Below are 26,526 nucleotides of genomic sequence, written 5' to 3'. Positions count from 1 at the left end.
CCCTGCAGAGGAAGACTTGGGGATGATGGTTGATGACAAACTGAACATGAGCTGGCAGCGTGTGCTAAGCCAACCATGTCCTGGGCTGCATCAAAAGGAGTGTGGCCAGCAGGGTGAGGGAATTGACTCTCACCCTCTACTCCACTGTTGTGAGACCCCATCTGGAGTACTGCACACACCTCTGGTGTCCCCAGCATAAGAAGGACATGGAACTGTTGGAGCAAGTCCAGAGAAGAGTCATGAAATTGATAAGGGGACTGAAGCACCTGCCCTACAAAGACAGGCTGAAAAATTGGGGGCTGTTCAGCCTGGAGAAGAGAATGTTGTGAGGAGACCTAACAGCAACGTTCTGGTATCTGAAGGGGGCCTACAGGGAAGCTGGACAGGGACTCCTTGTGAGGAACTGTAGTGACAGGACAAAGACTAATGGGTACAAACTGAAAGAAGGGAAATTTAGCCTACATATCAGGAAGAAATTCTTTACTGTAGGGGTGATGAGGCACTGAACAGGTTGCCCAGAGAAGCTGTGGGTGCCCCATCCCTGGCAGTGTTCAAAGCTAGATTGGATGGAGCTCTGAACACCCTGGTCTAGTGGGAGGTGTCCCTGCCATGCCAGGAGGGGTTGGAACTGGATGATCTTTAAGGCCCATTCAAACCCCATAACATTCTATGATTCCATGAAGTAAAAAAGATGAGGCTGTTCCCACTGCAAGACGTTAGTGTAGAGGGAAGAAAAAAAAAAAAAAAAAAAAGCTGGTGCTATATTTGGAGCGTTCCTAATTGCACTGTTCTATTTCCAGCTGCCGAAATCCGCGCTAGAATTTTAATTAAAGGCTAAAATTGTGCAGCAGATCCTGACAACAGGAAACAGCCCTAACAACGGGAAACAGTTATGTTATTTAAATAGGCTTTGAAATAATCAGTTTTTATCTTCCGAAGCAGCACTCGGATGAATATTAAAGCTGCTTTTGTTCTCCTGAAAAGGGCTGCGCTTGCTCAGCAAGCGCTGGGGAGCCACTGGGGCCAGGCCAGGGGGCCCTTTCCCACACAGCCCCCACGGCTGCCAGAGGGGGGACGGGGAGCGCCCCGCGGGCCTCACACCGCCCCCGCGGTCCGCGGGCTGCCCCCGGGCGTGCAGGATCAGCGCCCCCGGCTCAAGATGGCGGCCCCAGGCGCCGCGCCCGCCCCGCCGCAGCGCCGCGGCGACCCCTACCGGCCGCGGCGCCCCCGGCAGCGCCGCGCTCCCTGCGGCGGCCGCAGAGCGGGACAGCGCATGCGCGGGACGGCTCCCCGCCCCTCGCGGTACGTGAAGAGGCGCGTGCGCAAGAGGGCGCCGCTGCGCTGCCCCGGGGGCGGGGCCGGGCGGGTCAGGTGACGCGGGGCTCGCGCTGAGTGACGAGCGGCGGGACCGGGATCTCGGTTGGGAGCGGCGTCGGCGGCCTGGCGGGGCGGGAGGAGGACGGGGAGGAGGAGGAAGGGTCGCGGCCCCAGCCCCGGCGAGGCGCCATGGCGACCACCGTCACCACCCAGCGGGGCCCGGTGAGTGCTGTGGACGCGGCCCCGGCGCCGGGCCCGCTCAGGGGTATCTCCTGTTATCGCTCGCCGTGCTGGGCGGGTGAGGCCCGTCTTGGAGACCCAGATGGGCCCGCCCGGCCTCTGCCAGGGCCCCTGTGGGAGGGAGACTCCGCGTCTCCCACCCTGCCGCAGCTCCGGCCGCGCTGGAGGCGGGAGAAGAAAAGCCCTCTCATCTTCTCTAGGCTGCCGGGGTGCGGGGGAGGGAAGTCTGCCTCGTCTCCCGGTTCCAAAGCCTGCGAAGAGGCTTTGGGGAAGGGGAGGGGAAAATCCCTCCTAACTGCGCGGAGTCCTTGAGGCGGCTGTCCTGCCCGTTCTTTGTCCAGAGGCCTTTCCAAGGAGGGAACGACTTACACTGAACCGGAGATAAACCGCTTTCCCTTGGAAGCAGAGCGTAGCTCCCTGTGCTCGCGGCTCGGCGGGGCACGGTCGGGCCGCTGTCCCTGGAGCTGCCGCCTGAAAGCTGGAACGACGCATCCAGTGTACGATGTAGGCGTGCGTGTTAGACGGGAGCTGAGCCGTCGTGAAACTAATTTACCAGCCTTCTGGGAGGTAGTGCTGACAGTTTATTGGGAATATGTTAGTGTCTGGTTTTGCCCAGGGTTAGTCGTACCTCACACCGGGGTGTCCTACATGTGTGGTGTTACGACATTAGCTTTCGGCAGATACGCTCTTCCTTTCTGTTCCTCCTCTCTGAAAGGAGCTAGTAGTCATTGACAGTATGATACTGCTTTTGGTGAAACGAGGGTTTTTTAAAAAAACAATAAATTTGCACTGCTGTACTTTTTTATGTAGAAACAGCTACTCTTTTTTTTTTTTATCTATGCAGTCTTGTAGAAAGAACAGCAAGGTGAATTACTGCTAATCTTGAAAAATTGTACTGCTGTCAGTTATCTTATGACAGTAATATGATATGGTCATCAGTTTTATTCATTAAAGTGCCTTATTTGTCTTTATCATAACTGCCTAGTCTTCCTTGAATGTTTTAAAGGAGCTACATCTCACCCTTAGAATGTTACTCTTCTAGATGTCTTGTTCTAGAATTTCCCAGGTACTCCTGTATAATCTCTTTGCAATCTTTTGTTTCCTAAACTTGATTGAAGCCTGACCAGTGGAAAGGCATATGATGATTTATCTCATGCAAGTTTAGGTTTCTGGGCCTCAGGTTTTGGGGTTTTTTTTTAATATGTTCCTAGTGTTGTTGTACATGCTTTTCTTCCTTACCCACTTTAGAGATTTAAATGTTTTCAAATGAATGAAATATGCAATTATGCATATTAAGCAGCCATTCACAGCTGGGGGTGTTGATATGGTACATGCCAGCCTTTCTTAATTTTCTCCAGGGAGGAAGATAGAATTCTACTTGTTTCCATATATGCAACTGCATTGCAAATGAATAGCCACTAAATGGTGCTAAAGGATTGGGAACCACTTTTTTCTGTATTGCTGGAGAGAACAGTTCAGTCTTTCTGTTTGAACAAGCAGTAAAATATTCAAGGTTGTTTCATGTGGGTAAGAAAATAAAGTGGGCTGTTGCCAGTCTTATACTTGCATTTTCTGGTTTGTGATGCTGCTTACTTGGCGCGCAGTTAAAAGTTCTGATTGCTATTTAGTTTTCCAGATGAAACAGAATTCATCCTGTCTGTTACGGTAAATACTCTGCTAGAACATAGATATCTCTGGCCCTTTTCAGGATGTTATGGAATTAGCATATTTTCACATTTTGTAACCTGTTGTGAGCAAAACAGCTTTTTAAATCTAAACTGTAGCTGAATACGTAAGGGCTGCTAAGTAATATCTTTTACAAGTGAGAGTATTAATAAATAGTTTGACCAGGCTTTAGATTAAGACTGAGCCACCAAAACTTTGTGGTTCCTTAGCTAGTGAATCATACCCAAAATTACTCTCCATGGTTATCCACCATGCTGGCAAATATGTCAGGTCCTTCAAAATTACATCAAGCACCAACTGCATAGATTTCTGCTCCTAATTTTCCTAATAATCACTACTCTGATGAGTAATGACTCTGATGAGTTTTTTCTTGAGACTCTTCAAAACTTTTTATGGGCCCTTTCCAGCTTTCTTGTAGGCTCCTTCAGGGACTGGGAGGTGCTCTGTGGTCTCCCCGGAGGCTTCACTTCTCCAGGCTTAGACACAGATGTCATATGGATACTCATTCTGTCTTTAATTTTTAACTCGTATTTGTATACCATAGTTCGTGCCATACTTTGCAGGTATTTTTAACCCTTCCTTTTTTCCTGTGAGATCTGCTCCATTTCAGTTCAACAATTGAGATCTCCTTTCTTTTTGTGTTGCACCTCAGAAGAGAACCTGGGTCTGTTTCTTAATGACTTGCTCACAGAGACCAGAAAGCTGCTACAAGGTGCATTCTAACTTTCTTCTATTCTAAGCAAATCCTCAGCCTGTCCTCACAAGTGCTTCAGCCCTTTTCATGGGCCTTCTTGGTGGGTCTTTGCTGGGCTCCCTGAAGTTCATCATTTTTTGTGTACTGTTGGGCCCCAAACCATCGCAGTGTTCCAGGTGTGGTCCAGCAGTTGTTTCCTTTCCTCAGCCCACTGGCTGGATTCTTGTTGATCCAGTGTAGTCTTCTGTTAGGATTCATTGCTGCAAGAGTCCTCTCTGCTCATCCATGTTTTGCTTGCCCTCCACCTCTGTAGAGATGCAGGCAGTCCTGCCAGTTGTTCTCCAGTCTGTTCTGGTGCCAGGGATTTTTCTGGCCAAAGTACAGGTCTTTGTGCTTGTTGAAATTCATGAGATTCCTGCCAGTGAATTCTTCTGTCTCTCCGGTTGGTACTGCTGTCAATTATACCAGTCATTTCTCCCAAAATTTAATGTCATCCTCAAAACTGGTAAGGATACCTTCTGTCTTCGCCTTTGGTTACTGAGGAAAAATATTAGACACATAAGTTAGTTTCAGTACAGACCTCTTAACAGCTTTACTTTTAACCAACCTTCAGTGTCGTTAACCACTGAATTTCAGCTTCTGAGCTCACTGCCTCAGCCAGCTTTTCATCCATGCAGTAGTCCACCCAATTCAGATTGTAATGATCCAGCTTTGATACCTTCTGCACTTTCCTTAGTCATACATTCTTGTATTGGAGAAGGCAGATGGCTCATCAGCTTTTTATTCTTTTAAAGCCTTGGTAAAGACTGGCTATTCCTAGTCCCCATTTGGTTTTTTTCCTTCATGTGTCAAGGAATGTCTTCCAGAAGCACTTGCTCCATTAATTTCTTAGTGACTGAGGTGAAGCTGACCTGCCTGTGGTTCCTCACGTCATCCTTCTTGCCCTTTGGAAAGATGGGTATGAGATTTGTCTTTCTCCTGTTATAGGGGAGTTCCTCTAATCTCCATGACCTTTCAAAGGTGTTAGAGAGCAGCCTTGACCAAATATCAGCGCTTTCAGGACCTCTGGATGCTTCCTATCTGGTACCAATTTTTTCTTCAGGGTGCAAAACATAGAATAATAGTTCAAAATTCTGTCTCATTCACTTTTTCTTTCTTAAAGACAGTAAAACTATTTAAAGGAGAATAGTAAGAACTTTTTTGAGTAGTTAGGTGTTTAAAGCTCTTTGATGTTTTGAAGAAGTTTCATGTTAGACTTCCTTGGTAATTGCTAGTGTGGAAACCTTAATTATGGTTCCCTGAGTGTCGGGGTAAATGTTTCTGTAACTTGGGGCATTTGTGGCTGTCCTTGGCTCTGTATCCCTTTCCCTCCTTTACACAGGTGCCAGAACTTGCAGGACCAGTGAGTTAAGCGTTCTGACCACTTCCCTCCCATTCCCTTTACCCCCAACCCTTGTTTCACTTTCTTCTGATCAGGCCTCTACACTGACCCACTTTACAACTCTCTGGCACCATTTCATGTTGCATAAGAAACAGGAAGGTGAGACCGAGACAGCCCCATCCTCAGTTACATCAAATAGCTGTAGAACATCACACCACATTCAGTTTCAAGAAGCTGAGATGCAGTTTTTATACCTGCAGTACTCTGCTTTGAAGATCCACAAAACTACCTCTTAGGTGGTTGTAGCAGATGGGAAGGGCAATATTATTCTGTTTATAGATAATCCATATTTTTGATAAGCAGTGCTGTCAATAAAGTTTATTAGGAAGTGATTATAAGACAGTCTTATTTTTTAATGACTGCCTGGTCAACATTTGTCTTCTGAATTGTGTCTGTCCTATCCCTGTCCTGTTCCTAAATGGAATTAATTTTTTGTTCTGCAGCTAGTGACAGAACACGCTTGAATGTCACATTCTTTCTGAAGTGCTCTTATAGTAGAGGGAAGTGCGTTTGTTTCAAAGTGGTTGTGGAGTAGGATCAGTGACACAAGCTTGTCGTATATGTTCTCCTCGCTGTTAAAATAAAGACTGTGGTTGAATTCTGGTTACATAACTTTGTATTTTTAATTCAGATTGGGAGGTGGCAATTATGTGCCTGCTTTTGAATGTTTTGAGGAAGATGTAAATTGACCTGTTTTCTTTGCAGATAAAAAGATTGAATGATACTGATTTGTCTCCATCAATGTGGAAAATCAGCTGATAATTGGCTTAAGAACATACTGAGTAGTGTATTTCCTTCAATAAGCACCTCTCCTAGATATTTTACAGGCTATATCACCAGGACTTGTGAACCAAATATTAGTCAGAGCTGAACGCAGAAGATGAGTGTGTCCTGTTACTCAGTCTTCCCTTTTGGAGGGGTTTACCACTCAGATCTTTTGAGAACTTAGTAAATACTGGATGGTTTTAGCTTCTATGTATGTCAGTTTTGTAGTTCTAGGATAAGAATGTGGCTTTGTGTGAGGTAACTGAATAACCTAGAATCAGCTTAGCTGCTGTAAGAAAACTTTGGTCTCCTTTATGGACTTCTTCCCCTTTGGACTTCAGTACAGAGACTAGTTTGTTTATTTATTTTGGAGCAGATATTGGCTAATTGATATGAAATAAAATTTAAAAAGCGAAAGCTGTTATTAGACTTCTGTTGTGATTGGCTTAAGTTTTCCAATATCTATGTGAAGATGGTGGAGACAAAAGAGGCTATCCTGTTTTCTGGGAGTTTCACAGAGGGAGCTTGCATAATATGGAAATGGGATTTCAGGGGTGCAGCCATCAGTTCTGACTTTGGGAAATGTTTATGATATCTATTCCTAGAGGTGCTAATAATACCAGATTTTAAACTCTCTGGAGGACCAGGGTTGGAGGGGGACCTGCTGTGTTGTAAATGCCATTTCCTTGCTAATTCTGGGGCCATTTCAAATCTTGCCTAAATGGATTATGTTTTATTTTAAAATGATGCATATTCCAGTGAGAAGGCTATTACAACACCATGTCTCATTGCCAGCCAAACTTAAATAAGCTTTCTTTTATTATTAACTTCTAGCTTAGTTTTCTCCCTCTCTGCCCCTGTTTTTTCTTCCCACTTCTTAAAACTTCAGCTTCTTAGGTTTTTAATTGTAAAATTTTAAGGTGCGTGTAAGCAAAACTAATTCCCTTTTTATTCTGCTTCCCAATAGCCCAGCAGCAGGCATTCAGTGCTTCCTCCTGAACTTTTCAGATAAACTTCCTTTCTGGCATGTGACACCTACTGTTGCTAGGATCCTGAAGCTCTCAGATAATCATACAAAATAGTCATACATGTGATTTGGCAAGAGCTGCAATTTCTGTCTCCAAGATGCAATCTTGACATGCAAATGCTGTCTAATCTTGAAAAGCTATGTCCTTAAGGCCTGTTAACATCTTAAATTATGTTCTGTAGGCATGCATCTGCCAGATACATGATTGAGTAATCTTGCTTGGGATTGCAACATGAGAAATTGCATTGTCTTTTGTCTTGATGAGGTAGACAGTTCTGTATTAAATACATAAACCACTCTATAGACAGCAGAACTGGGGTACATTAACATAACAGAACAAAGCATTCTGGGGGAAGCTTTTCAGTCACTGTAAGCTGGAATGGAACCTAGGACTTATCCCACCATAGGGCTCCTTTCGTTCCTTGTCCAGCGGGCCCACCAGCCTCCACAGAAATCCTGGTTTACAGTCTGTCTTGAGGGTGACTGTGGAAGTGACCTTTCAGATGAAAATGCTGCGCTGTGTCTTGGCACAGGAATGATTGGATACAGCGTGGGTGATGAATAAGTGAAAGAGCTGGATGCCATCAGATACCATACGTGAATGTGATTTAAAACTTAGTGGTTCTGACTTTTGTATGGACTACTTAAATGTTTAGTTGCAGAGCAGCTTTGGCTCTCTGTCGTACTTCTTTTCAGAGGCTTATGTTGGAAATAAGTGTTTTGAAAAGGAGAACATTTGCTACATGAGTTGGCGATTTTGTCATTTAATTAGTTCTTTGTTCATGCTGTCAAAACAAGACTAAATTCTCCTTAATTTGTTACACTTTGATTTATAGTCATCTCTTTCTCATTATTAAAGTTTAAAGTTTTTTTTTTTTTCCTCTCTTTCTTTTTTAAGGTATTTGTTGGTGAGCTGCCTCAAGATTTTCTTCGCATTACCCCAACCCAGCAGCAACAGCAAATCCAGCTGGATGCCCAGGCAGCTCAGCAGCTACAATATGGAGGAGCAATGGGTACAGTAGGAAGACTCAGCATAACCGTAGTACAGGTATAAATGATGCCATCTTTGTACAATTAAGTAATTTTAAATAATTAATGTAAAATTTTTAATTGGTGGACACAAAAAGATTCTATGTTGGAATTTGAATTACTAAATTACTTGTAAAAAGGGAGTAAGTAATTCTTAAAGATTTTATAGCTTCATTTTCCTGTACATCAGCATTTTGTCCAGTTTCATGTTTCATCGCTGCCTGGTGCAGCAATTTCCTGTAAACCTTGCTATTGTAGCACATAATCAAATAAACTTGTGGGGTTTTTTGCAGTGAACAGGTTTCTTTGAAAACTTCTATTCAGGGGCTTCCTGTAGTTCCTGTACTTAATATTGGAAGACATTAGTAATTCTGAGAATATTATAGGGAATTGCAGTTCCCTTATGTATTTTTCCACATCCTTCTCAAAGCTGTTCTCCAGCCAGTTGGTCCAAAGTCCTATTGTCATATATATTGTTTTTCCTTTGTTGATCTTCGAGATTCCTGTCTGCACACTTCTCTTAGCCTGTCAGGGTCCTTCTGAATGGTAGTACAACAGACAGGAGATAGTCTTCTCTACCTATTTAGGAATTGGTGCAGGAATGCTATGGAATCTTGGCTGCCTATTGAGATGTAGCGTTCTGGATAGGAGACTTGCCATGGTATAGTTAACCAACAGAAGATGAAAATCTGGTTGAAGTGTTCTGTATTTAAATATGTGTTGATAAAGCATATCAAACAGCATCCCTTAATTCTGTTACTAATAAACTGATGGAAGATCAGAAAAAGTTTCTGAGGAGATAATTTGTTGCTTTTTTTTCATGCAGATATATTGGGGTGGGGGTGAATTTGTCTAAGCACAGCTGATTATCACCTTTCTTTTGGTGAAGTTTTTGATAAACTGTCTAATCCCACAATTCCAGAGTATAGTGAGTGCTTAATTTGGATGCCTGCTTTCTTACTTTTAAGTCCACATTTGCAAGAAACAGTTTGAGACCTTTCTCACCAGCTCTATGTATGAATTGATGAACCCGCATGTTCCCTGAAGGAGAAAAGGGCTTTCCAAGCCTGAGGTGCAGCCTTTGTGATAAATGTTACACAGTGCACTGCTTCAACTGTTGGGAATTCTGTAAACATCCTGTAGGTGAGAAATGCCCTGGGGCACCATAGTTTGTCATTTGTCTTACTATAATAAGAGCTATGGGCTGCTTACAGGTCAAAGGAACAGCATATCCAAAAAGCCCAACTTCTGCATGAGCACAGCTGTGTAGCAATGTTCAGTGTCATGTTCAGGACTGTCATCACCTTATTTTGTTCTGGTCTTCTGATGTTATAGCAAAAGTATGTTGGGTCTCTTCTGATTCTATACAGCATCTGTTTTTATAGTAGTGTTAGGACTTAAGTTGTCCCCTGAATTAACTACTAGTAAATGCACAGGCTGAAATAAGTGGTTAATCACGTAGAAACATACCATCTACTATTACTAGTTTACCTCAATTGAACTGCTTTTGCAGGTTATGCTTTTGGATTGTGTGATATTCTTGAAGGTACTGCACTTCTGTATTTCATCCTTTGAAATAACTTAAGTGAAAGAGGACAGTCTACCTATGACATTATACTTGTGATTGTATGTTGGGGATCAGATTCCCAGGGAAAAATTGAACTTGTTACAGTGTTCTTGTAATCATGTATCTTGTGCTTTGGTATGAAGTAATTTATTTTAATTACAGCAAAGATGTGTATTTTCTACAATAAATGGGTTAAAAAGATGTTCCTTTTTCAAGGTCTCCCAGACATTTAACGATATTACTGGTTTATGTTTTAATGCTGTTTTTCTTTATTTTTTTTCCTCTTTCCTCTCTGTCACAGAATTTAATCTAGTCGTTTGTTCAATATTTGGTTCTCACTGTGAACTAATAGTAATTAACTTCTCAAATTAATGTCAATATTATGCACTTCCTGGGTTTCTTTTCTTTTCAGGCCAAACTGGCAAAGAATTACGGAATGACGCGCATGGATCCGTATTGTCGAATACGGCTGGGATACGCTGTGTACGAAACTCCAACAGCACATAATGGAGCCAAGAACCCCCGCTGGAACAAAGTTATTCAGTGCACTGTTCCACCGGGTGTGGACTCTTTTTATCTAGAGATATTTGATGAGGTTAGAACTGCTCTATATTTTTTCTACCCCTCCCCATCTCCTGTTTGGACTGAGGTTTAGGTGAAACCTTGCAAAAAAGGATTGAGTTAGCACAGGCAGTTCCTTAGCCATGTTCTCTGGGAGATGACAAAAATTTTTCAGAATTCCAAAAGCAGCAATGCATAAAGCTTTATTCTTCTCCAAGAGTGTCAGAACTGTTACTTGTCCTTTGATAGCTGATAAAGGGGCATTAGCAGGCTTGCCTTCAAAGAAAGAGAAGCAAAAGATATCTGAGTGCTATTTAAGCTCCTCTTGGCTATCAAAATGTCCTGTAGCCTTATATCCTTCACTGTCCCTATGAAAAATAGCCTGTTGTACAATGCTGTTTTACTTGAAAATTCTTCAGTGCTCTTCTAACCTAGGAAGAACTTGGAAGCTTTCCCAAGCTTGGAATTCCTGAGAATAAAACTGTCAATACACACAAAGACTATGTGTAGTCCCTAGGATTTATTAGGCAAAACTAAGAGGCTACAGCCTAGGCTAAAGTTATGGTTTGCTTTTTTTTTTTTTCTGCCTCTCTCGCTGTGTGTAGTAAAGCATGACAGTACAGCAGCTGTGTGGTCATTACACAAGTGAGGCTTTTGGATGCTGCTTTGTGGGCTTAGTTAATTGGTTCAAGTGTCTGTTTCATTGCTGTAACAGGGGGGCAGATCAGTACTTCTATCTGCTGGAGTTCACAGCCTATCATAGTAAACAGAAGCTGTTTACGTTCATGTAATGGCCTCTGATATGATGTAATGAGATTCACACAGCCGATGATGATGATAGGATGCTGTATTTCTAGAGCATTCTGCTTCAGGTTTTCAATTTCTTGTTATTAAATATCTGCAGTCAATCTATAGTCCCACTTAGTGTCCTTCATGCTTGTTGGAAAGCAGATGGCCAAAATATTTATTGACACTAGTAGTTTAAAAGGGAATAAAATTAACAAAGTTTAATAGCATAAAACTGAAGTATTAGTCAAGGATAATTTTAAGTTTGGGTTTTTTTCCAGGACACTTAATTTGGTAATATTTTTCAAATTATATTTCAGAGAGCCTTTTCAATGGATGACCGCATTGCTTGGACACACATTACAATTCCTGAGTCTCTGAAACAAGGAAATGTGGAGGATGAATGGTATAGCTTGAGTGGAAGGCAAGGTGATGACAAGGAAGGAATGATTAATCTGGTTATGTCATACACGGTAAGCCGAGTTTGGGATGGGAAGGGAGAAAAGGTTCTTAAGTAGTGGGAGGGAGATATTTTAGACTGAAGTAGATCTGTTGTACCATACTGGGTGTTTGTGTGTATTGACATTTAAAATAATTATACCTAACTTTGGGAATAGCAGTCAAAAATACTTGTAAAGGCAATAAATACTTTGTGGTGAGGTGGAAAATGGGTATTTATCTTGTTTTGCATTACAAAAATTCAGCTTATTCCTGTTGTTGAGGTACACACTGAGAGCAGGTAGTGGGTTGTGCAGCTGCAGTGGGAGCTGCAGGTTGTGCACTGGGTGGGAGACATGGTGGGAGCCCCAGGAAAGGGACCATGACCTATTGCTGACCCTTTGCACCACAAAGGGCAGAGGGACCTATGGCACGGGCCAGGTGACCGGGGACTTGGACACAGCAGGAGCCGAGGACTCAGCAGGGAGACCCCAGACTGTCTAGGTGCAGGGACTGTGAGGGTATAAAAGCCCAGGGATTCCTTTGTTGAGGGTCTGTCCCTAAAGGCACCAGCTCGAGCTGTTTCTGCATTACTGCACCATGATTAAATTGTTTTAGGGATCCAGACATCTGAGACTCTGCCGTGGGAAACCCAGGGTTGGGCTGGTAAGGAAACCCTGTCTGATTGTGTGAGTGTGGGGTGTGCAGGGAACCAAGAGGGGCACCTGTGGGGCACTGGAGCCACCCACTGCAAAGGGGTCTTGGTCTCAGTAGTTACAGACTGGAGCGGCTGCAAGAGTGGCTCCTGGATGGTCAGACAGGAAAGTTTCCTTAACACTGTGCTACTACACGTATAAAAAAGAAATCCTCAGCCAAATGGTCCATTGTCATTCCTAATTTGATAATAATAATTTTTAAAAAGCTTTGTGGACTCTAAGCTTTAAAAATTCATGTCAGTTTAAAAGCAAAGTAACATAAACTCTTCTCTGTCTTAAGTGTTTCTTGGGCAGTTTGAGTGCTCTTTCAAATGACATCTGTGGCAGGAGCACACGTGCAACCTGTGCCGCTGCGGCGCGGACCAACGCTCGCCGGTGCTGCCCAGTCACGCTGCGTGCGGCCCCGCCACAGACATTGTTTTTCATTTCCATTCTTGTTCATTTGGTGCTACTGGTCATGAACTGCAGACTTATGCTGGTTTGTTTAGCAGCTCCTGGAGTGTTCTCATCTGTCACCTTTGTTTCAAGTAGCTGTTGGCTAACGTGTAGCACGTGCAGGCCCGAATGCTTCCTACTGCACTTGTACATCATCAGAAGTTCCAAGCTGCTGTTGAGTGAACAGATGTTCCCTGCTCTTTAAAATTCACATTCTGCCCCAGATCTGAACAGTTGTTCCACTACCCCAGGGAGAAAAGAGTTTATAATTAACCTTGAAAACTGTCACTCTCTGGATGTACTGTACATAATAGTCAATATTTTCAAGGATCAAACTGAACTGAAATATAACTGAAGTTATTGTGGTAGTAAAAGGGAATGGAGTTAATTTGATATTTTGTTTAAAGCACTGGTTTACTTGAAAAAATAATTTATTTAAACTAAAATTTGCTTTGAGGAGCAGTGTACTGCTTTTAAAAGTGAAAAATAAGAATAAAATTCAGATTTTGTCTAATATTTAATTTATGGTGAGTATGTTGTATATTCATTTCACAGGACTAAGGCATGAAAGATGATTAAACCTGTATTTTAAAATAATTCACTTCAATAACAACACTTCACTCTTGCAAAAGGCTAGTTAGACATGTTGTGTTTTTATTGATTCACAGGCAAATTAATTGTCATTTGAAAGATGGTAGTTCAGTTAGTTTGCCAGGGATTTTGTTTACTATAGATTAGCACTCAGCATAGTCATATTGTACTACTGAACATGGATTTGCAATGTAATGACTTGTTTGCAAACATTTTTAATTCCTGGCATTTTTTTGCTGTTTCCTGAGTTGTTCTAATCTGTGCTTTTTCTGTCAAGTCTTTGCCAGCTGCCATGATGATGCAGCCCCAGCCAGTGGTTCTGATGCCCACTGTATATCAGCAAGGAGTTGGATATGTGCCTATAGCAGGTATGTTTTCTCTCCTTGAAGACTTTAAAACTTCCAGATGAAGGGTTTTGCAGAAATAAATACCAAATTACTCCTCTTTTTGCAGAATGTAAAGGAAGCTTGAAATGATTTTTCCTTAACCACTTTTTCCATGACATATTTTTATGAGAAGAGGGAACAAATTAAGTGCAGGTCTGTCTTCAGTCTTGCACCCTGGAGCTACATGAGTTTTAATAAATGGATTAAAATGTCTATCAAGTTGTGAAGGCTTCTCTTTCTGAGTATTTATTTTAGACTTTGATCACGTCACTGAATTGCTGTCGAGCAGGCTGCACTCTTAATGTGTGCTTACTTAAATGGTGGCAAGTCGAGTGTGAAGCTCTTTGCACTTGAGAAAGTGCCCCAAATGAATTGTGCTGTTGGACCTGCAGCTTCCATAGCCCATAACAGGATTAATTTTTCTGTGGTCTTTGAAGATGCTTTGTTGGAAAGAAACATGCTACACAGCATGTGAAGTATTCACAGCTCAGTGAATTAAAAATGTTAGGGAGCTCTGAGATAGCTCTTTTTGATGTGTTTACATAACTACAGCAGCTGTTGTCAGTGCTTTTTAGTTGGTTCAAAGAGAGATTTGACTTGTAGAGAAAGATGTGTTAACTTAGGTTTTGTAATTTTTCTGTCAGAGATGAAAATTTTAAAGTATGTAAAAAAGCTTGAATTTGTCCTACTTGGGGAACTGATAAATCAATTTCAGTTGAGTTTGTTTCACATACAGCTTCCAGTTTGTTGTATGGATATTTATTCTGTAATAGCTGTACTTTTTAGGGAAAATAAGAGATAAATTTGCATATTTTTAATTTCTTTGTGTGCAAGTGTATGAATGAAAGAGTGTGTGGGACATAATTGCAGTGCTAAGGGATGACACAACAGATACATATATTTTCTTTTTCTTTTGTAAGACTAGGAGATGATTGAATTTAAAATGACTAGGGAATGATTGAATTTAAAATTCCACTCACTGTAAAAACAAACCTCATCAACAGAAGACTGGATATGTAACTTAGAAATCATACCTCCTGTTTCATTTTTACAGAGTTAAGTTACAGCAAAATACGGAAAAGTTGGGCTGCATGCTGTATTCCCTAATGAAAACATGCGGTTTGCTTCATTTAAAGTGCTTTTTTAATCTCTGTAGCTATCTCTGTAGCTGACTTTGCTAGTGAAGTGCTTTGAACTGGAGTGTACATTCCAAAGGGTGATTCTATTGTGGTAAACCAGACCTTCCGTAGTGAACTTCAGACACAGTCATCTTGTGTATAGTTAAAAGATCTAATAGAAAGTGCTAGCAAATTTCTTTTATAAGAATAAATCAAAATGAGAATATTCATATTACAAAATTTCTGTGCCAGAGTATAAACAGAAGAAATGAAGCGAAGATTAGTTTAATGTAGAATTGAAACTAGACATAGCACTGAACAGATAAAACTGATAGAAGACCTTCAAACGTGCTGTTCAAGTACTGGATGTTTGGATCTCGATGCTCTGTAAATTACTTGACAGTATTTTCTACGTGGACAAGTGAAGAAATAAGGGATAATTTGCAAGTGATAGTAATGTCTGACATTTTAGTATCTAAGAATCTGGGCTCTATATGGTGGAGCATTACCCTTGTACCAAGGTCCAGCATGGTTGTTTTAATTGCTGCTATAATACTATTCTGTATTAAAAATTCCTCCTGCACCTGTGACTTGTATTTTTAAAGCATTGCAAAGTTCCACCCCTGGATTTGAGCTCTTCTTTTGTTCTGGGAAAGCTCGGGTGTACTTCCCTTGCTCCATAAATGCCAAACTTTTTACAAGCTACCTTTGACCTACATTTGGTATTTTTTAGTCTTTTAAAGTATTATTGTGCTTTGTGTTTGCCGTTCTAGAATTTCTGTGGACATCATGAAAATTTCCCAAAGCACTGTGAGTTCTAAAGCTTTGACTTACTCACTAATCAATGACCCACTCATAATAATTAGATGGATGTTAAGGTTTGGAGTTGCAAAGTCACTTGGCTGCGGAATATTTTTACTGTTGCATACATTTAATGGCTTAATAAAAGTATTTTCAAATTATAAAAGGAAATAATAGTGCATCTTGGAAGACATCTTGGAGTTCTTTGAAATACTTTCTGTATACTGAACTAGTCTGGATAGTCTGAATCTGTCTGGATTGTGTAAACTCTTTCAGAAAGGTGCATGCAAGATGCTGGCCTTCCCTGCACAACTGAACTGTTTTTGTCTTCTGGGCCTGCTCTGTTTGCACATTTCCTTTGTAACACTGTACAGCGTTTGCTCTCTTCCTTTTGAGACTTCAAGAAGGGTAATGGTTGAACATCAGTATGCTCCTGCTTTGCCTTGTATTTTTAGTTCAGGTTTTCTACCTGTGCAGCTAAATTAATGTAGTGAGTAAACATATTTTGCTTTTCCTTCTGAAGAGTGGAAGAGCATCATTGAATAGTTTATTATATTTGAAATGGAGGAGATTCTGCTGTAGAAGACTGTCAGAATCAAAGCCTTATCTATGATGGAAATAGAGTGGGTGAACTAAAATGCTTATCCGGACAGTTCAACAGTTATTTGTTAATTGTCCAAAATAACTGTGCTTTAAAGAGAAATGGTTGAGTCAAATTTAGATGTGTAAAAAAGGTCAAGCTGTTTTTCTGTAACAGAAAACTTCTGTTCAAAACTAACCTTCTAATTAACTAGCCTTCTAGTTAATGCTGAAGCAGCTAATTCACACTCTCATACAAGCTGAGGTAAACAATAGAAGCAAGCAGTTAGTCACTGTGGTAAGCAAATGAACACAAGTAATGCTCATTTCCTCACATTTGATGGTAGATGGAGCTGTGTTAAGAACAGAAGTGGCTGCGGAATATTCTTGCACCATGGTAATTAATTGCAAAAAATTTTTAATTGAAAACTTCTGATGACAGCACTAGTTGCTACAAGCTATAGCTGCTGTAGTTGATATATCTGTGGATTGGGTATGCAAAAATTAGAACTTTTGAACCCTGCTGTTCTTCTAGAAGCTGAGTTTATCTACCACCTCTTCCTGTTTCTTTTTCTAAAGATTACTTAATTTAAACTGTATAATATTGTGATATACTGGTGTTTGCAGTATCTTCTTGTAGTGAACAGTACCAGAGATAGTGAGCTTAAAAAATGTTAGTTCAATAAGCTTATATTTCTTATAAGCTAAATGTTAATGGGATAAATAGGAAACTTGTTTTTATTCATTTTATAAACTCCCATGTTGAAAGAATGTTAAAAACCTGCGTGTTTCAGGGTCCTGTCAGAGTCGAGAATATCACTTTTCATTGAGGCAGGGTTATGTGTGTATGTGCGTTGTTCCTTCTGATGTCCTTAATGAGAATCATAGGTTAGCTTGTGATGTTACTGGTATTTGTTCAGAAAAGTATGGATGTATGTTGTCCTTTGTGGTCTATAAAATATAATCCTTGCTGCAAACACCTGGTGGCTTACTTACTTTGGCAGCATTTCCTCTGATTGTTACTTCTGCATAAACAAAACATTTAGGAAACTTGTTCAGGGTGCTGAAACAAATTAGTTAAGAGACTGGATCCTAGCAGGATTTAGTTTTTTAATATTAGGTAGTATAAGTTTTGCCCAACTACCTCAGTTTATCCAACTTTCACCTTTGGAAGGTAAATAGTTAATATCCTTTAAAAAATAGATTAATATTTCTTTCCCATGTCTTATTCCTTTCCCCTTGTCCCTTCATTTTCACCTGTCTTTAGGGCTTGAGTACTTTGCTCTGGGTAAGTTTCCAAGCTCTTTTCTCACTCCCATCCTCATTGAATCAAGAGTCTTTGCATGAACTCACCTAACTGCTTTATTTGTTGCAGCAGGCTGTATCACAAGGTATTGCCACTTGGTTGTCACAGTAGAACAATTTAATGCATCTTCTGGAAATTATTAGAGCCTTTCTAACCTGTTGGAAAGTCTTTAAAGGCATCTGCTCAGCTTCAAGCTATAATGATTAAACTGATTGCTAATAACAGTGTTGATGGCTATAATGTGGTGTTATAATATTCATCTGAAGCTGTTGTATGTCAGTGAGCAATACTAGGTGATAGTATTGGTTTTCTAGAAGAGAAACATTCTTGCAGTTGTTCTGCTACTGCAAGATTAGTGGAGGAGTGGGTAATGTTGTGACTTTGTGTAAACTTGAAAAACTTTGCAGTGACACTAAGACAACCTGCCAACTGCCTTAGTCTTAATTTCCTTAATTATTCTTCAAATAAGCTTTCTTTTTAAAAGATAACGCTTTTTTCATCAGTGCATATTTTTCATGCACTTCTGTTTTACATCCATGTCAAGCTAAGTACCTGACTAGAACTCTAAAGGTAAATTATGTACAGGAAATCAATTTTCCTTCATTTTAGACTTCCTTTACTGTGACACTTTTGATTTTGAATTGTGCAAAAATGCTGTGACACTGCTATCTTTGATAGAAGCATTGGTCTTCAATCAAATGCATTCAGAAAATTCTAGAATGACTTCTTGTGAGATACGATGTCATTTCTTGATGCCCTGAATTTCAGAAAGATGCTGCAGATAAAACTGTTGTGGTCGTTGCAACATGTTTTGCTTATTCAGAGCAGTGGAATTTTAGCATTTTTCTGATATTTCATACACTTAATTTTTCTAGTAGTTCGCAAAAAAATGAGATGGCATGCCTGTTTTAGTACTGAGTTTTTTCCTGAAGCAAATATCATTAAGAGCTATTGTGTTTTTTAGAAAAGGGTTACCAATTTCTTCATTTAAATGAAAGAATTCATGCTGAGAAGGTTCCTGAGTTTACTCTGAAAGAGTCTATGGATGGGACAGAATGATAGTTAAGAAATTCAACATAGGGCACTTGACTGAAAAAGTAAATAAAATTACAAGTGTGTAATGCCTTGTATGCAGTTGGAAAAAGTTTACCCTGTTAATTCTGCTTTGATGCTTTCATTGCTGCTTGTAGCAATTGACTTGCTATTGTTTCATGTATTGGAATGTCACTGCTTATGCTAGCATGTTTGCCATTGCCATTTCACTGAATTGGAAAACAGTGCTCCATTCTTCTGATTTATAACACGTACCTAATATCTGAGCGTAATACAGGAATCCACAATTCTACTAGTAGTGGATTCTTACATTGTTTAGTTCCACTTTTTACCTGTCAGGGATACGAAGTTTTTTAGCTTAAAGCAGCTTTTTACTGAACATTGATAATTTTGAAGCTTATTATAATTTTCTCTAATGACTGCATATGTGTGTCTGTTTGCTAAATTTCAGTGCATAATTCTTGAAGTTCATGCTTAAGTCTTACTTACTGTTTTGTAAATCAGAAATTATGGATGCTTTCAGCCTGAGTGCGGAAAAACCCAAAGTACTCTTAAATTGGTATTTGTATAACTTGAATGTTGAGTTTCATGAAAAGTAAGCATATATCATGGAGGTATTCATTAGAAATCTGTGATACTAACTTCCATTTGTATACAGTCTAGTTGTAGACAGCATAAACTAAAACTGTAAGAGTTGAGAAAATGGGTTTTGAAAATCCTTGGTGAGAAACAATATAGTCAAGAAATTTCTTGTCTTTAATTGATTATTTATATTGGAAATGCTTTTTGAGTACTGCCTGTGCAGATGTCTGGCTTCATAATTATTTTTGATGAAAGCAGTAAGGAAAACAATGTTCTAGGCTTGATTTTATTTTGGCACTGATAAGACACTGAAACCTTATTGGTAAGATAAAGGATGCTGTGGTACTTGAGAAAAGAGCCTCATGTTTAATTTGCATTAATACTTAAAACTGACCTCCTATAGGGACAGTTCATACACTGTTTAGGCTGATTGTTGGATAATCTTAGGGTGTTGATGACTTAGTAAAAAATATTGGGAAGTTTATGTTAGAAGTAAAATGTAACTTCTGTTGCTCTGTTCTTTCAGGTACTTTGCAACTTTGGTTTTTTTGAGGCCATACATCTTCTTATGCCCCTTTTAAATGCCTAGATTGTTTGTAGGCAGTGTGAGGAATGAGTTGAGGCTTGCTGAAACTCTAGAAGAGGCAGTCCAAAATACTGCTGGGTTATTGGGTGAAGTGTATTTGCTGGGTTGGTGAGGACTGCCCAGTGGTTTGCCTCCAGGGTGCACACATGGTCTGATTGGCCGTGTGTTCAAACACACAGTGCCAGACAGAACTCCAGGGACCATGGTCCAAAGGCCATAAAAAGCTGTAGAGCCAAGGTTTAGGGTGTTGCAGAAAAGGTGACAGATACCTGTGGTAGAGGTGGGCTGAAGATGGCTGGGTGGAAACATGGTTCCAGTGTGCAGGTAACAAATTTATGAGATTGTGACTCAGTATGAACCTTTTTGAGATACAGCCTGTGTGTTAGACTTAAAGCTTCTAGGTTCCTTTTTTTTTCTTCTAATAAAACTTAAGATGATTAAAAGGGGAATTTTAAAATCAAAATTGGAGAACAGATAAATATGGAGGTGTTTACAAGTCAGTTATGAATCCCTTCAGATAGGACAGGAGGCCAAGTTGAGGAAGGAAATAGAAAAGAGTACATCAGGTAAAATCCTGGGTGCAGTGCATGCAGTCAAACTATATTCAATTACAGTACCTTGTCAGCCAGAGTTGATGTTTAGCTCATCCAGCCTTGAATGCGAATTATAATACAGCATTTTTATGCTGGCAGAAAAAACAAGTCACTGGGATGCTAAAACATTTGTTCAAATTAAAGTGAGTATAGACATTTCTGACTAAATAGTTAGAGTGAAGAAAATCTTGAAGAGACAAGGTAAGTATTGAAACTGCTCTTTGCTCTTTTTTTTTTAGATGTTAGGTCTGAACAGATAACATAATTGCAATATTTTCAATCACATAAGTACTTCAGTCGTCATGCTAAGAAAGATGAGGCTGCAAAGAGGCACTCTTGAAAATGGTATTTGGTTATACATATGCGTTGTTGTTAAGATTTTTGAGCAGTTAGAATTCAGTAGAAGAGAAGCAGCTTCTGATCTACTCCGGAATAATATATGAAAGCTGGTTCTCAAAGAGTCTTATTTTGAAGATATATAATGGTGATGATGCAAATAGTTCATCCTTTGATTAACTTACAGAGAAGTAATTAAGGTCATAGATAGAAAGCAAACAGGTGAACTGAACAGAGTGTGTAAAAGGAGCGTGTAAAAGGAGTTAGATGCTCAAAGAAAATGTATGCCAAAGAAAATGTATGCCAGAGAATCATAAGAATTGTGAACTAAAACAGTGAAGTAGATTTCTGCCAAAAATTGGTAGGTCTCCCACATATGGGGATGTGAAAGTGTTAAATTATATATCAAATCTAAACTGGTAATGAGGTTGAGTAACAAGGCTTTTGAAGACCAAATGCGTAAAAAGTTGAGAACTATTTATTTTAAAGAAGCAGAAAACCTAGAATCACTTGTGTAATTAAATAATAATATAAGTATGTAAGGTTGTTCAAGAACACCCAGCTGGAATGTGAGACTACAACAGGTGAAGGAAGCCTTGCTTTCAGAGGAGTGGAGGATAGCAAAGTGAAGTTTCTTCTGAAATCATTTCTGAAGTAACCATTTTGTCTATTGTATAGAATGATTAAAACCCAGGAAGACTAGAATGAACTGCTTTAAACCAAACATGTAACTAGCTAAACTTTAGGAGGAGGTGACATGGTTGTGTAGGAAAAGCCTGTATGTTAAAATTTGTAGGTATTTGAGTATGTAAGAAAGAATGGTGTGATCTGTGTATATCACCTCAATTGCATTTGGAAAATGTTATTTGCTAAGCATTCTTTCTATCATATGATATTCTCATACAATAAAGGTAATCTTATTGTTTAATAGCTATTTTGAAAAGCTGATGAACAAATAAAAATAGGTGATTATTCATCTAATGAAAGGAGTTGAATCTGATGCACCTCCTTTGGTGAGGTGCATCAGATTTCTTTAAAAAGTAAGTGAGGGAAGGGGACTAAGACAATTTGTCAAAACAAAAGCTGTTAGCAGTTTTCTAAGTCTCTCTGGCTGCTGCAGGTTGCAGAAGGATCTCATTGTAATAAAAGGCAAATAAAATTATGTATTAAGTCTGGTGTTAAAGTATGTATAAAGAATAATCTTAACTAATACATATTTGGTGATAATTTCTCAATTTAGCCATTACTTTGCATGAAGGTCTTTGAATTATTGTAGACTACTCTATAAAAATACCAGGTGAGTAGTCTTTGAAACAATGCATAAAAGAACTGATACTGTAACTTGTTTCTGTCTAGCTGCAGGCAGTTTTCCTTGCCCTACCTTAGAAATTCTACAGGAGAACTGAAGAAGCTAATACATAGAGGAGTGGGACTAAGATAATCAAAGATCTGAAACTACATAGAGAAGAAGTGAAATACACAATTTTCAGAAGTGATAACAAAAGACTATAGATATGTACTATATCTGTTTTCAGTTTTATACTAAGCAAAAGGTAGTGTCTTCAGCAATGGTTCTCTGCTTAATGATAACAGTTATTTCGTGGTGAAAAGGGGATTTTGTCTAGTAATTTCTTTTAACAGGAATAGGAAAACTCATTTTCTAAAACTCTGTAAACTGCCAGCGTTTTATTTTACATGAATATACGAGAAGTTAATGAAAAATGACAGGTCAGATGAACTTTGTCCTTTGGAAGAGAGATGAGCAAAGCAGTGTACGCTCCTATAGGTGTTGCTCTTTTGCCACAGTGCCTTTGCAGGCTGGATGGAACTTCAGCCAGGAAAAACATCTGCTAAAAATTGCTTATTTGTGTGGTCCAGTCTCCTAGTGGACCAAAGTACTTTGCTTTCCTTTGAATGTGCTGGAGATTGCATTCATTGTCTTTCTAAATATCAGCTATGTATATTGCTGATGTAAAACCTTTTTTTTTCATCACAACATAAATACATTGGGAACTAAAATAAGAGATGGGGAAAACCAACCATACCTTTCTGTGATGAGCTTAGTGTTTGGTTAGTGAATTTGTGTGAACCTGTTTATGCAAGTTGTACCTGATTTTGAACAGTACCTGTTGCCATACTGTAATTTTTAACTTCTGGAATATAACCTTGGGGAGACAACCTGTTCCAGAAAAACGTTTTCCAGTTGCAACAGTGTAGGTATAATCTCTGCAATCTTTTTCGTCCTCTGGAGCACATGTTACAATAAACAAATGCTGATGTTGGTGGGTTGGGACAAGTCATGAGCTACATTCGTCTTCAAAATCACTGGGGTTTTTTGTTGTGGGTTTGTTTGTTTTTTCTTTTCCCCCCTACTCATGTATGTTTTGTGGCTTTTCTTCTTCTGTTTTTAACCTATAGGGATGCCTGCAGTCTGTAATCCAGGCATGGTACCAGTGGCAATACCACCTCCTGCGGTCAACCCTCAGCACCTGTGTAATGAAGAGGACCTGAAATCTATCCAGGACATGTTTCCCAACATGGACAGGGAAGTAATCCGCTCAGTGCTAGAAGCTCAGAGGGGGAACAAGGATGCAGCTATCAACTCCTTACTTCAGATGGCTGAAGAATCATAGATGCCCACTTCCTGTGTAGTCCCCGTCCTTGATGCCACTTATTTTTACTTGCCAAGCCAGGGATTTAGCTAGAGGAAGAATTTCCCAACAGCTTTCTGTTAGTGCATCGTGTGTGACAGATTATATCTCTTTTCTCCTTGGATGTTTGGATCTTTTTCTTTCTTTCTCTGTCTGTACATACTCAGTTTAGCTTATGTCTTACAATAGAGCAGTGAAGCATCTTTACTATCAGCTGTGCCCTGTGTGGCTGTATTCTGATGGGGTGGGGAATAATGCCGCTTTGTTTCTTTCTCTCCCCCTTTTCATAAACTTGCTCTTACAAAGTAACTATGCAGTACAGGATTTACTCATGTTTGTTAGATGGGGAAAAAAATCTTTCCGTGGAAGATTTGCTCTTTAAACACAACTGATCTGTTAAAAGTATTTAGGTTTCAGCAAGCAGCCTATTTTTGCCAGAAATTAAAGGAGAAACCCTTTCTTATCCTGTGGTGTTTAGTTATTACTGTTATATATTCACACCTTTTAGATGGAAGATGTTTAATTCAATAAGCTAAATTTCTTAGGTTCTGCTGTTGGTATTTGTAATGGGCATCTTCTATTCAATCTAGTCATTGGGCACCAAAGCAATATATCTTCTGGTGTGCATTTGGGGCTTTGTCCTCCCACATAGTGTTGTTATGTATCTGTAAAATCTTAGGAGGTAACTTTTAACTCATACAGTATGTATTGCTGTAGCAGAGAGCAGGACTAAGCCCTAATGTACTCCCACAGTTAATTGCACTCTAACTACGACTTCTGCATTCCCATGGCTATTTCAAAGGATAAGTGCAGAAGGAAAGATACTTATACCTGGAAAATTATTGAAGCCGTAAAGAATTATTTAAGATGTTATCTTACATTAAAAAAGCAAAAATCTACGATCTGGTTATAAGGCTTCTTTCTTAATACCTGTGTTTCAGCAAAGTTATTGCTTTACATTAGTGGGAAAATGATTGTATTTTTCCTGTAATAAGAAATAAGCATGAAAAGTAGCTTCAGGGTCTTAGAATGGCATTATGAATTGCTCAGTGACTTGTTAGACTACAGCTGCTGTAGTCAATTTATTATTATTTGATGCAGATGGAAATAAAATTCTTTGTGAGAGACAATTTAACATATCTGAGTTACAGTCTGATCCTCAGAGGAGGTGTTTGTATTTATTATTAGTGTAATTTTTTCAAATAAGAGTTGATTTTGGAGCTGCAGAATCATACAGTATGCACCAGTTACACCTGTTGGATGAATTTCTGCGGTGTCTGTTTTTGTAAAGTAATGCACTTTAAATAGTATGCACCAATTTATTTTTCCAGTGATGTGCAATGTTGCTGTTTTGTCTCTTTAATGTTTGATTTCAAATACTTTCTACAATAGCCATAGACCTTTATATTTTCAAGAGTTGAAATGAATGTACACTTGAAATCTAGGCTCTTGAGTGATTCATGAGAACATTAAAGCCAGGTTTGGAATAGGGAGTAATGACCCATATTCTCTTCTTCTCCGTACTTTATTTCATGTCCTATGCTTAAAATATTTTCTTAATTATCTGATGGAAAGCTGATTTTACTTCCCCCCTTCCCCCCAAACTACATTCAAGTAGCCTTTAGATAGCACTGGCAGTAGAGCATGAATATTTTTTTTTATCATTAAAAGTAATTCTGAAACTTTTAAAATACAGCACCAAAAATCATCCCAGTTTCTGACCTTTTAAAGCTGTCTTTCATAATGTACAGTTTTATGTTTTGTTATGAATCCCTTAGCATCTTAAATTTCCCATTGAAAGCATAAGTGTCTTTAAACATCCTCCAACTGGATTTTGAATGATGAAATTCAAGGCTATAATTTCTGTGTGCTGTAGTTGTAGAACTGCCACACTTCTATTTTCTAAAATTAAATGGGTATTCTTCAAAAAACTGGTCTTGCCCCTTCCCTACAGTCATCGTAAATTTTGTGAATGAGTAGGTGTAGAGGCATTAGGTCTTCATAGCACAGTGTTTTGTGACACCATGACCCGAAAGGATGAATGTTGGTAAGGATTTAATGCTTAGATACCTCCAGGAAGAGTCCTGTGCTCTAACTTTTACAAGACAGCATGAATTGCTAGGGATGGACAATTCAGGGAAAATGTACATATTTAAATTTTTATATTAAAACGGTGGGATTCATAATACAGCTTTTCGTAAAAGCAAGTGGTCATGGTTCATCTTAATGGCTGGTAAATTGTACTGCATCCTATTACAACTCCATTTCAAGCACAGAACAAAACCACCTTACAGTCCTAACTGCCAGGAGGGGTAAGTGCAAAAGTTAAGCTAGCCAGGTTTATTCATAAACTGGGCTCTGGCCCTCTGAGGGAGACTCCTGTTCTTAGATATATTTTTGGTGTGTATTTTTTTCCTAGGCAAATGTTACGCAAAACAGGGTACACGTATGTGTTGAAAATTGGATATGTAGGAGCAATATAGCCAGTAGATGTATTTCATTATCTTACACTATACTTAAATATTGCTCTGTGGATTTGTCTTTATTTAATTAAGCATTAGAAATGAAACTCTTACATCAAGATGTACTACTTTCTCTTGTTAAAAAGAACAAAATCATAAGCCTGCTCAGCTTTTCAGCATACGTATCCAATTTCCAGTTAAGCTGTTTTTTGTTAGGTTTGAATTGGAGAGAGATGAAAAAAGGCAGGGAGTGTTTACTGACTTCAGGGTCTGTGAAATTAAGATGTTGTAACTGAAAGTCTGTTTCTTTCTTTAAAACAAACAAATCGTCAGTCATGATTGTAGCTTTTGAGGAAATGCTAATGGGGTGCGTTTGATGCTGCTCCTCTGCTCAACAGCTTCCAGCAGCTTGGAGCCAAAGCCAGCTGTATAAGACAGGCATCTGCTAACAGTTAGTGCTCTCAGTATAGTGTGAGTCCTGCCGAGAGCCTCAGCTTGCTAAAGGTAGGAACATTTTTTGTCTAGCTAGATCCTTGCAACTTCTCTACTGCTCTTTGCATCTGCTGATGGTACTGAATGGGTTTTTTTCCCCCTTATAAACGTTATGCCTGTTTGGTTGATATGTAATACCGTACAGAGGATGTTTTTTGCTGTAATTATTCTGAAGACATTGTTTCTCTGTATTGGGGTCCAGTGTCCAAATATGTTTCTTGCACTCTAAAGTACATTAACTTTTTCATTCTAATTTAATAAATGTATCATCTGAATGAAAGTGTATTA

The 26,526-nt window shown here is 39.5% G+C and overlaps 1 protein-coding gene across 3 annotated transcripts; it reads left to right on the top strand.

Moving 5' to 3' along the window:
- Positions 1 to 1,284: 1,284 nt before the first annotated feature.
- Positions 1,285 to 26,526, top strand: LOC104689376 (toll interacting protein). Of its 3 annotated transcripts, none has more exons than XM_039551956.1 (7): positions 1,285 to 1,539; positions 8,069 to 8,218; positions 10,179 to 10,361; positions 11,434 to 11,586; positions 13,571 to 13,661; positions 17,445 to 17,465; positions 23,052 to 26,526. In XM_039551956.1, the coding sequence occupies exons 1-7, from the start codon at positions 1,507 to 1,509 to the stop codon at positions 23,264 to 23,266; spliced, it is 846 nt and encodes a 281-aa protein (XP_039407890.1). In that variant the 5' UTR covers positions 1,285 to 1,506; the 3' UTR covers positions 23,267 to 26,526. The 3 variants fall into 3 exon arrangements, with proteins under 3 accessions (XP_039407890.1, XP_039407891.1, XP_019138403.1); XM_019282858.3 differs by lacking the exon at positions 1,285 to 1,539 and adding an exon at positions 2,105 to 2,124; XM_039551957.1 differs by lacking the exon at positions 17,445 to 17,465.

This window comes from Corvus cornix, chromosome 5 (genome assembly GCF_000738735.6).
Source record: "Corvus cornix cornix isolate S_Up_H32 chromosome 5, ASM73873v5, whole genome shotgun sequence".
NCBI classification, from domain to species: domain Eukaryota; kingdom Metazoa; phylum Chordata; class Aves; order Passeriformes; family Corvidae; genus Corvus; species Corvus cornix.
Note: the sequence above shows the minus strand (reverse complement) of the source record. Positions and strands in the feature narration are given on the sequence as shown.